General features: G+C 39.5%; 1 protein-coding gene across 2 annotated transcripts in view; it reads right to left on the bottom strand.

Annotated features, from left to right (window-relative positions):
- Micu2 (mitochondrial calcium uptake 2) overlaps window positions 1–12,339 on the bottom strand; it is a 130,984-nt gene that overhangs the window by 9,989 nt on the left and 108,656 nt on the right. For both annotated transcript variants that reach the window (XM_020167675.2, XM_074043699.1), the window contains exons 8-9: window positions 3,963–4,060; window positions 709–880 (exon numbers count right to left, since the gene is read on the bottom strand). In XM_020167675.2, coding sequence (XP_020023264.2) covers window positions 709–880; window positions 3,963–4,060 — 270 coding nt within the window. The remainder of the gene's footprint in view (window positions 1–708; window positions 881–3,962; window positions 4,061–12,339) is intronic.

Genomic DNA, 12,339 nt, shown 5'->3' with positions numbered 1-12,339 from the left:
GCATATATTTCTATTGCAATTATAAATTATATTTTATCTTTTCTTTCACATTAGAAAATAATTTAAAAAATTATATAAAAATACAGCCCATTCTAAAAATGGTTTTGGAACAACACATAAAATTTATAAAGTAAGGAAACAAAAATCACTTGATCTCACTACTATGCATTACTCATTAGTTTGGTGATCATTTCATCTCTTGCTCACATGCACACACATTTACATTTTCTAATTTGAAATGTATACATAGAACAGGTACTTATATAGCATTTCAAATGGCACTTTATGGAACTCTTATCGTTTCTAATGGTTTTTTAGCTGGAGTCTCTTGAGTTCTCTAGGCATACAATTATATCTTATGTAAATAAATACAACAATTGCTTTCAAATTTTTCTATCTGTTCAAGACATCTTGTTCGTTTCTACTGGCTGAGATTTGCAGAAGAATGGTCGGTAACAGTAGTGGTAGTGCATTCTTATTTTACTGCTGACTCTAGTAGAACTGCAAACTTACAGTTGCTGTACTGATTCTGTCTTAGGCAATAGTTAACTGACAGGAAAACAGCATGTGGAAAAATCCCTTGACTTGATTTCATACCTCAATAAGGAAGAACAACACAGTTTTGGTAGGTTTAGAAGTTCTTTACCTAATTATATAAAATGTCTAACTTCATCTTTATCACATGCATTAAAAAAAGGGTATACCAACCTCTCCTGCTGACAACTTCTCTCTCACATTTTTCCAATAAATGTCTTTATTTTCAGCATTAGTGAAAAAAAGTAGCCATTCTGCAAAGTCTTCTTTTCTCATGAAATTCAAACCTTTAGAAAACTGAAGGAATTCCATTTCTTGGACTTCTGTCTGTAAATTTTCCACAAATCTAAATATCAAAACATAAAATTGAAATAACTAGTGGCACTGACTCTTAGTATTGTAAGTGGAATTGCAAAACACTTAACTATTACCCATTTTACTATTTACTTGATATGGTAAGCAGAATGAAGCATTAGTGTTAGGGAAAGGACTGTGGGAAAGAAAAAGTACAGAAGTTGATTAAGACCAATCAATACATGATTCAGGTCTGTGACTTCCATACTCAATTTGTTTGTGCAGATTTTAGCTGTTAAGAACTACATTTTGATAAAGCCGTGAAAGTAAATTTCCATGACTGGTGGAGTGGCTTAGGGGATAAAGCCCAACAAGTGTGAGACCTTTGGTTCAAACCCCAGTATTGCCAAAGGAGGAAGAAAAAAACCCCCACAGAGTTTCATAGAAAGCAATTTTTCCCACTATAAAAACATTAATAATCATCCTGATTTTAGAATATTAATCACAATTAATAGCTCTTAAGATTTTTTTAGACACCAAAATTAGCTGATTCAATCAATTGCTTAGATCTACCCCTAAAACACCTGTAATCTTTTGGATAATAACACATATTTATATGACCCAACACTCCCTTCTTAAAAACAACATGGCACTTTGATCAAACTGTCACCAGTAGCTTCCTGGGAAAGGTGAGTTGAAAGGATATCAGATTAAACTTTATTTTCTTTGTACAAGAACTCAGAAATGTTGCACTTGATTTATTTATAATCTAAGTCATGTGGAAAATATTATGATCTCCACAAGTTTTAATGTATGACAGATCTCTTTATTCATGTTCCCACATGTTGAAAGACCTGTACTATCTGTTATATGTTTATATTCCCGTTTAAATTGTGATATAACAGACTGGAGGAGTAGCTCAAGTGGTAAAGCACCTGTCTAGCAAGTATGAGGCCCTGAGTTCAAACCCCAGAACCACTAAAAAAAAAAAAATTGTGATATAACATATAATGATACCAAGTGATAAAAAGAGGTTCATTCCAGTTCAGTAGGAGAAAAGTTGTCAATATTGAAAAAAATACTTGCTTTAGGTTTTCCATTCTTCCTATAAACTTTAAAATGAAGGAGTTTGATGTTAGGCTTCTATGTGGCAGGTAAAACAGTCTGTCATTGACAACATTTTCTGAATGCGCTAGATGTATAGATTTTTCAATGCCATGTTTCTTTCTGGGCCAAAGCAGAATTTTGTCTAAAATTAAAAGTATTTCAGGTGTGGACTGATGAATCGACAATATATTTTACTGACATCCTTTGCTTTTGTTTTACTGAATTTTATTGTACTATGATGACATTCATTGATTCTTAGATTGCTGAATGCGTTACTTGTGAAAGAATGTACAGTGCATTAGGAAGTAGAAAATCTGGTATAAAGACAGCTAGTAGTTCTTTTTGTCTTCCTTTATCTTCATTGATGGGAATAAGGTAGTCTTGAGATGTGGCAGGATGAAGGAGCCCTGTAAGAGGCTGCTGTATTCCTGGAGGAGAGGTAGTGGCGAGTGGAGTAAGGTGGTGGCAGTGGGGACAGACAGAAGTGGAAGAATCCAAGAGATTACTCATGAGAAGGGAATGGATGGCATTTGGTGACCCAACTTGGAGTGAGAAAGGAATCAAGGGTAACGTCCTGTTTCTGAATGGAGTTGACTGATGATGTGATACAGTCACTGCACCAGTTATAAAAGGGGAAGAATTCCTATGTCACCTTGTAAGAATGTAAGATACATAGAAAACTGCCATGATGCTATGGATATTGTACGACATCCTCCTTGTTTTCAACTCTACTCAAGCCCAGACTCTACTCTTAGCGACTTTCTTGCTCACATCCTCAGCAGCCTTGGGATACTGATGGCCTTTTTCATGTGTGGCTTGAAGAAAACCATACAGTAACTGTACATATTAGTTTAACCTGCATAAATTCATGGTCTACACCTCCAACTGGGTCTTCCTCCATCATCTACTTCCAACCTTCAACACAGGATATGCTGAGTTACTACCTCTTAATCTATGAAAGCACTGACTACAACACACTTAAATGTTTTGCATGTTTAGTCACCAGAAGGGACTATGCCTGGTGTTTGAGACACGGCCTAATGTATTATACACTCAATCTTCACATAGTATACACTCAATAAATCTTCACTTAACTGCACTGAGCTGAATGAGGTACAGGTCTTCTTCGTCTTCGTGTTTTTGCTAGCATTCTGTACTGCTTTCTGATGTTTTTAAGATGTTGGTTGGTAGAGTGGCACAGGGAGGCACATGTTTTGTATGGAGTTAACTCATTGGAGGAAGGTAAGCAATAATCATATAGTGTATGTATTATTTATTCCCCCCATACGGATAAAGAAATTAGTTCAGGGAAGTTGCTTAAAATTAATGTTAGCATAAAGCTTCACTGGAACATGGACATGTCTGTTAATGTACTATTTACAGCTGTTTTCACACTACAGCAGTAGACTTGCGTAGTTGTGACACACACTGTATTTATCATTTGGCCTCTGTAGAGAAAGTTTGGCAATCCTTGTGCTAGAAAATCAGAGACTACAGAGAGCAGATCTGAGTTTCCCACCTGAGAACATCATAGAACAGCTACCTCCCAGCTACCCCATCAGCAGTCTTCAACACATGAGTAAGTCCAGTCAAGATCAGCTAGTCCTTGACCCCATCAGGAAAACTGCACCCAACTGACCAAGAGTCATGGATATAATTAATGTTCCTTGTTTTAAATTGGGCTTGTTTGTTTTGCATTAAGAACAAACTGGCACTAAGGGCATGTCTCTTAATTGCAACTATCAAGTTACTAAACAGAATTATTGTATTCTATAAAGCAGATACTACTTTTCATGTTCAGTTAGAATATTTTGAGCAGAGTAAGATATAAATACCAAATAGATATAGAAATACTATTTATTTTATAGTCTGAAGTTCTGGGAAATGAATATGTTCAATTTCTTTTCTTTCTTTGCTTCTTTTTGGAGGTACTCAGGGCCTTTTGCTTGCTAGCCAGGCACTCTACCACTTGAGCTAGCCCAGTTTCTTACTTGTAAAATTTCCTTAAATAAATATATTTAACTTACCTTCGAAATTCTTTATAATGAAGTTTTCTTTCTCCCCCTTTTCCAAAGAAGTACATTTGAAGAGTTGTGTTAACTTCAGGTTCTTTCATTATTGGTTCCTATAAAAAAAGTACATACTAATTTCAAATCACTATTCAAAAAGACAAAAATGGGACCTGTAGACTGGAACTCCAGAAACAACAATATCCAGAAATGATTCTTGTAGGAAAGAAAAAGATGAAAAAGATGGAAAAGAGTGATGGAGCCTGGCTTAAAACCTTCAATTTAATGATAAACAGATTAATGTGAGAAGAAAGCCCTGAGAAGGTCATGGAACCCCCTCCATCCTGAAGCTTTATACATTGCTTTGGTGGGACTTGAGGAGTGTGAGGAAAGAGTGTCAAGGGCTTCTAACCTCCCAAGGCATCATATTAAATCAAGGAAATAATGAGAAGCCCACAGGGTGAGATACTTTTCCCCCCCCACTCTAGTACTAGGGTTTGAACTCAGGGCTATACCTTGAGCCACCAGTCCTTTTATTGTGATTTTTTTTTTTATGGGGGTTGGGAAACGGAAGATTGGGTTGATGCATTTATGACTCAGGGAGTGAGTCTGTCCCTTTAAGGCCACACCTAGGTAGGTGACCTGTGGGAGGCAGGGACTGTCAGGATTTAAATATAACACTCTTGGATAAAAGAGAGCTTTAGCTCATTATTTTATATAAATTGACACTTTTAACCTTTTAAATGATAAAGTATAACATAACACTGTTACAAGGTGGTCATTTAAGACAAATAAGCAAATATGTAAATGAACTCTGATTTAGTAGTACTTAAAGCTTGACAAGATCAGCAGAAAATACAAATAATTTCTTTAATAAAATCTTTTTTGTAGATGTTACTCAGAGCAGAACAATATTAAGATATAGAGGATTTGATTTTAGTTTGACATGACCCTAAAAATCTTTTAGGCAACTCTTAGATTATATTCAACTTTATCTTTATCACACATCGAAGTTTTTTATTATACACTTTTAAAACTTACTCAGACCTGCATACAACATATTAAACCCTTTGATGGTTTGTCCTTATCCTTCCTATTTGAAACAATCTTTAGGACAAATCCTTCTTTACAAAATCCCTTCTCATCCAAAAACCCATTCCTTTTTTCTTTAACTTCTCAAAAAATACATTTTTTACCTATCTATATCCTTTCCAGTTGTTTACTTTGTAACTCGTATTTTAAAATTAACTTTTATAAGAATTTTAAATTTATTGTAGGGGCTGGAGGACTAACTAGTAGCCCTTGTTGTTTTAAGGAATTTATGATAGTCCCTCAGGCTTGAGGGAATATTGTTTTAGGTGTGGAAACTGTGAGGAATTTTTGAGTTTTATTTGAATAGGGAGGGCCATCCTGGCTCACCCTACACTCATCTCATCAGTCCACACTGTGGAATCTCTTTGTTCCTGAAGGAGGTGGCAGCAGAGATAGCTGCCTGGGGGGAGGAGAATTTGAGCTTTTAATTGAGATAGTAAATCCCATCCCAGCAGGGACACTGGAGTTTTAGGTACTATAGGAAAGAGTGACAGAAGAGGAGGTCTCTCCAAGAGCAGGCCAGAGGCCAGGTAAACTAGCTTTCTAAGGGCTGGCCAGATTTGCCCCAAACGATAACTTTTGTCATTGGACCGGGGACCAGGAGAAAAAGGTAAAAGAAGAGAAACAGGCTCCACTGTCTAGGAAGAAAATGGCCTTTTGTTTTTCTGCCATTATGGCTCCTCAACATTGATGCCAAGAAGTGGAGTGTGGCCAGGAGGCTGGGACCCATCAATACATAGAAGGTGGCACCTCGTCTTCCATCTGGTGACAGGGGCACTTAGACCTCCAGTGGTTACCCTTGCAGAGGGCAGGGTCCCAGTTGGGGGCAGGGCTGTCTCCCGGGCTGTGCCCCCTTAAGCATTCTCTGCAGAAGTGCCCCTCCTGTCCACCATGACAGCAGGTTCAGGATACAGCCCCAGTCGGGTGGGGCCCTCTCTGAGAGCAGCAATGAGGCCATGGTGTCTCTTATCTTTTTCTCTCCTGTTAGTAAGGTCCCAGACATACAGACGTAGCCACAAATACAGACGTGGCTGCTGTGTTACTTGGTTCAATGACTTTTCCCTTCAGTCACAGTATGAGTTTTTTACGAATATCTGGGACTGACTGTTAGGAATTTATCTTTGAGGAGAACCTCTCTCACCTGTGACTCTGAGTCCACCGTGGTATGCTTTCTGATAGGGTGTTGCTGTAAAGTAAAATTGTTATTTTACATTGACACCTGACACTCTGGAGAACAAATCTCTGAATTGTTCTGGGCCTCAGTTTCCTCACTTGAAGAATGAGGGATCTGGTCTAGGTTAAACTACGTTTTTCCACTATGAGATGGCTGAAGTGACATTAATGCCACTTATCTTCTTTACCATTTTTTATTTGTTTTTTTTAGTAATGCTGGGGAATTGAACGCAGGGCTTTGCACGTGCTGGGCAGACATTCTCCCATTGAGCCACTTCCTCAGCCCCAAATATTATTATTATTATTATTTTTTACTTTGGCTGTACTGGGCTTGAACTCAGGACTTTCTGCTTGTAAAGCAGCACACTACTGCTTGAGCCTTATAATCATTTCCAACCTGAGTGGCCTGGGCCAGAACCCATTGCTTTTCTAATGAGAGAAATTTGTATAGGGGACCTCAGTTTACTTTTTTTTTTTTTTACTTTTATAGAAAAGGTCTAATTGGAGTATGGTACTATAATTTAAGGACCCCTGTGAAGGCCACTTCTCTTGGTCACCCAAGGCATACTGAGGCCAGGCCTCAGTACAAAGCTTTTAACATCTACCAGCCAGAAGACTGGAAGATGCAGGTCCCATCTAGAAAGAACAAAACGTTAGGGTCCTGTCTTTTAGCTAACAGCAGGCAGCCTCTTTAATAAAACACTACCTTTTTAACAAAGAAATCATTTGTAAAGTTAGAGAAGGGCACTGAGAGGGCATTTTAGGCCAATAACAGTGACATACGGGACAACTAGTGTTAATATTTGGAGGGAAAAATTTATGCTGAGGCCAAAGGTATAGAAAATTCTAAATGAGAAATTCAGAGACCACAGTAATGTCTATTTAGTTATTTCTGGAACTATAACCTTGAACTAACAATTGACTTACAAGGTCTGGGTCTGATGCCCTGAGGTGTGAGGTGGGGCTAGGAGCAGGACTTGTGCAAGGCTCCACTCCCTCCACACACACCTGGGACAAATGACCCTGACTGCCTAGGCCTGATCCTGCAGCCTGTTGCCCCACCCTTCCTGTGTACTCTGCACTTCTAGGGGAAGTGGCGGTGGGCTGCAGCGATTGCCACATGTGGCTGGCGGCCCAGGATTTGTTGGGTCCTCTCTATGGATTTTCTTAGCTATGGCAGGCGCTTTGTGTCCAGAAGCTGGCATCCTGTGCACAGGTGCGCCTGTTTGCTTTCCCTCCTCCCCTTGTGGGGGCGGAGTTGGAGCATGAGCGTGGCAGCTGCAGGTTTTTGTAAGCGCTTTTGTAAAGTGGCTGATTTAAAGTTACTTTAGACTGAGAGGCCTGGCAAACTAGTTGGAATAGCTTAAGTCATAAGGTACCATGCTACAGGTTTTTCATGGGAGGCAGGGTCTCAGTAAGCCCAGGGAGGGGAAGGCAGACAGAGACAGAGGACATGTGGTGAGACCATGGAGGAGGCAGAAAGGTGTGCTGACATCTTAGGTAAGGGAGGGGAAGGCAGAGCCTGGAGGCATGACACACACTTAAGGGATTAGCCATCACCTGTGCCTCCAAGTTGCTCCCATTGATTGGTACTTGCAGGCTTTCAGCAAAATGAAACCTCCACTCTCTGGTCACCAAATAAAGCATGAGCTCTCTCAGAGCTGGAATCGCCTTAAGGTCAGAATTGGCAAGGAGTGGCTTGCTTAACTCCATGACAGGGAAAGTTTTTCAGGAAGATAGGAGGAGATAGGTATGGTAAGCAGTGCAAGAAGTCTGCTTATGTGGGGAAGGAGGAGGTTTGGAGAGGAATTGGCTGATTTAGAAACTGGTTTACAGGCTGATAGAATCTGTGCAGGGGAACAGAGAGTACAGAGGGAGGATTTGAAGTCAGAGAGCCAGATTTAGATGGAGGTATGAAAAGGCTTGGACATAATGGAAGCTCTCCCCATTGTCCCGATTGCTCACAGTAGTTGTATGTCCTGTAAAAGGTTGGGATTTAAAGACCTGAAAAGGGGCCAGTGATTTTGGTTGTCTAAAGGATAAGTGGGCCAGATTTGAGTGCAAAAGTGGATTAAATTTTTTGGTTTTACATCTGGGGTCAAACCCAAGGTGTCTAAATAATTGAGGAGGCATCTCAATGGGGAGTCAGATGGCAAAGAGGATGTAGAGGTACCCATTGTGTGGGACCTGGTCCCATAATGGGAGAGGAGGATATTATGTACTGTGGAGAGTCCTTGCGCAGCACAAATACCCGACAACAGCACAATGCCCGCAAAACTCAATTGTCATCGAGTTCTAGTGGCATGCTGGGCCGAATGGCCGAGGGCTATGGGTCACCTGGGCCCAGGCTTTTTGATGAGGGGTCTCTGAGACCCATGACAAAATGGATCCAAGCCCGACAACTGAGGGAATCCTTCTGCCACCTGAGCCACCCAGAGATAGCCAAACAGGGGGAGTGTTTGGAAACCCTGGAGATACAGAAGGGAGAGACCACAAAGGGAGCCCGAGAAGGGTATGTGGACTCACCAAAGAATGTCTGGTGTTGGATGCAAGTGAGGGTGATCAGGAGGATGAGTCCTGGCCAGTCATGTCCTCAGGGTGGTCGTGGGGCGAGTCGGAATGGAGGTCCCACCAGGATTAGTGGGGAAACCCACCCCAAGTCATGGTACCAAATGTAAGGAAATATAGGCACCAAAAGTGACCACGTGGACAGGAGTGATCTGGCCAAGAGATTCTTTATTGCCCGGTGGGAGAGGGAGAGAGCAGAGAGCCAAGAGCTTTTTTTTTTGAGATAGGGTCTTTCAGACTATTTGGCCAGGGCTGGCTTCGAACTGTAATCCTCCTGAGTAGCCAGGATTACATGTGTGAGCCACTGGTGCCCAGCTTGGTCTAGGACATTTTATAGGAAAACAGAACAGAATCTAGTTCCCCAGTAAGGGGCTACATTGTTCTTTTTCTATTTCTTGGTACAGTGCCCTTGAGAGTTTGTCATGCCATGTTTTCCTTACAGGCAATTCCCTTTCTTCCTTCTCCTATCAGGAACTCACTTCTCCTTTGTTCTCTATCCCTTCAGTCTACAGAAAAAGGGATCAAAATATAACACCTGCAGGCCAGGGGAAAAAAGATAAATTAGTTAAGGTGGGAAAGGTATCAAGGAGAATCTCATTCATGCTCTACTAGGGCAAAGAGAAAGTCTGGATAGAATATGAGAATAAGAAAAGGTATAGCATGACAGCAAAGGCAATGTAGCAAGAAACAAAAGAACAAATTAGGTAAAAGGTGCAGAGGAACACATAACCCAAGGAACAAATGCATATCTCCTGTGTTTTGTTTTTTTTTTTTTAAACTGAGATAACTAGGGAGTCACATGTAACTGTAAGTAATAATACAACAAAAAATCCCCCATACCCTTTACTTAGTTCCTCCTGTGGTGGCATCGTGCCAAACTATAGTACAATATCACAACCTGACAGTCAATAGAGAAAATACTTCCTTATTACGAGGATCCCTCACATTGCCATATCCACTTGCTGCTTCCATCCTCTCTTTAACCTCTGGCAACTACTAATCAACAATCCATACCGATAATTTTCTTATTTCAAAAATGTTGTAAAAGTGGAATCATTCAATATGTAACATTTAGTATTGCTGTTACTTTTGTTCAGCATATTCCTTTGGCAATTCGTTCAGCCTGTTTTTTTATTGCAGAGTAATACTTCATGATACAGATTACCATAGTTTAATCACTCACCTGTTGAAGGACATTTGGGTTGTTTCACATACAACTGCTAGAAAACACTCATGTATGGTTATATACAGATGTAACAACACAGGTTTTACTTCCCTGGGACAGAAGCCCAGAAGTGCAATTACTGCCTTCCAGAGTGGCAGTATCATTTTATATTCCTACTGGCAGTGGAGGAGTGCCCTAGTTTCTCTACATCCTTGGAATATGTGGTGCTGTCAGCACTTCAAAATTTGAGTGATTTGGATGGGTATGCTACAATATCTCACTTATGCTTTAACTTACATTGCCCTACTGACTAATGATGCTGATAATCTTTTCAGGTGTTCGTTGGTTGTTCATATATCTTCTTTGGAGAAATGTCTGCTCAAGTCCTAAGCCCAGCAAAGAGTTCTTTTTTTTTTTTTAAATGAGCATATGTTAATAGTACAGGAGGGTCTGTGATAATACTGTATATGTGTACAGCATACTTTGAACAAGTTCACCTCCTTTATTATATTCCCTAGCTCTCCCTCCTCTCCTACTTTTTGCAAACAGCATTTGGTAGGTTTCACTGTGCTACCTTCATGTATGTTATATATAATATACACATATGTATGTAAATGTACTTGCATATATATATACATACAAATGACGTAATTTTATTCTTTTTTTTTGGCTGAAAATTCTCAATGTTGTATATATACCACATTTGTTTATCCTCTCATCAGCTGTTGGGTGCCTAAGCTGATTCCACAACTTGGCTATTGTGAACATTTTGCAGTAAACATGGGTACGCAGGTATCTCTCTTGTATGTGGATTTGCACTCCTTCAGATATATACCCGAGTGGTATAGCAGAGCCATAATAAAGATCTAATTTTAGTTTTCAAGGAACATATACTGATTTCCACAGGGTTGTACTAGTTTACATTCCCACCAACAGTGTATGAGGGTTCCTTTCCCCTACCACATCCTCACCAGCATTTGTTATTGTTTGTTTTCTTGATGACTGCCAATTTGGCTGTGGTGAGATGTAGTTTTCATTTGCATTTCCTTTATGGCTAAGGATGTTGAATGATTTCTTCACGTATTTATCAGCCATTTGTACTTCTTCTGACAACTGCCTGCTTATTTGCCCATTCATAAATTGGATTTTTTTTTTTTCAGAACTGAGGTTTCAGCTCAAGGCTTTGTGTTTCCAAGGCAGCACAAAGTACTCTACTGCTTAAGCCAAGCCTCTAGCCATAGTGTTTAATTTTTTGAGCCCTTTGTACATTCTGGATTATTAATTCTTTATCAGATGACTAGCTAGCAAAAGTTCTTTATATATTCTGATACTAAACTCTTAACAGATATATGACTTGCAGGTATCTTCTTTCATTCTATAAGTGGTCTTGGTATTCTCTTGATAGTATCATTTGGTGAAGAAAACTTAAATTATGATTAAGGCCAATGTGTGTATCTTTCTGCTGTTGTTTGTATTTTTAGTGTCGTATCTAATAAAAAAGCATTGCCACATCCAATGTCATGAACCTTCCTCCTATAGCTTCTTCTAGGAATTCTATAGTTTTAGCTCTTATATTTTGGTCTCTGATCCATTTGAATTAATTTTTATATGTGGTGTGAGATAGTCATCCAAATTTATTCTTTTGCATATGGATATCCAGTTGTACTAGCAACACTTATTGAAGAGATTTCATGACTTCTTGAGGTTATATTATTGTATTTAAAATTTTGGTGTCCAGTTACTTATTACTTGTATATACAAATGTGATTTTTATACATTTAATTTCTAGCATGGGTTGAGATCTTCTATAGAGACAATGTCATCTACAATAAGGGCTATTTTATTTCTTACTTTCCAATCAGTAGGCCTTTTATCTCCTTGTCCTGCCTGATTACAGTGGCTAGAACATTCAGAAGTATGCTGCATAAGAGCTGAGCGTGGACATCCTTGCCTTGTTCTTGGTCTTAGAGAACAAGCATTCAGTCTTTCATCATCAAGTATGTTTGCTAAAGTAGGTTTTGAACAGATGTTCTTTACCAAGTTGAATGCCCCCCATTCCCATGTTTTTTTTTAATTGGTAGGTTGGAGTTTGAACTCAGAGCTTCATGCTGGTCCTGGACTGTAATCCTATCATCTTCACCTCCCAAGTTGCTGGGGTTACAGATGTTGTACCACCATGCCTGGCAGAGAAATTTCCTATTTTCTATTCAGATTTTTTTTTGGCAGTACTGGAGTTTGAACTCTGGGCCTCACACTTGCTAGGTGTGAGGCGCTCTACCACTTGAGCCGCTCCACCAGCCTGAGAAATTTCCTATTTTCTAATATGAGCATTTCATGCCATAAATTTTCCTCTTAGAAGTGCTTTGACTGTATCCCCAAATTTTTATTAAGTTGCAT

Source organism: Castor canadensis, chromosome 10 (assembly GCF_047511655.1).
Source record: "Castor canadensis chromosome 10, mCasCan1.hap1v2, whole genome shotgun sequence".
NCBI classification, from domain to species: Eukaryota; Metazoa; Chordata; class Mammalia; order Rodentia; family Castoridae; genus Castor; species Castor canadensis.
This window is presented reverse-complemented; position numbering and strand designations above follow the sequence as displayed.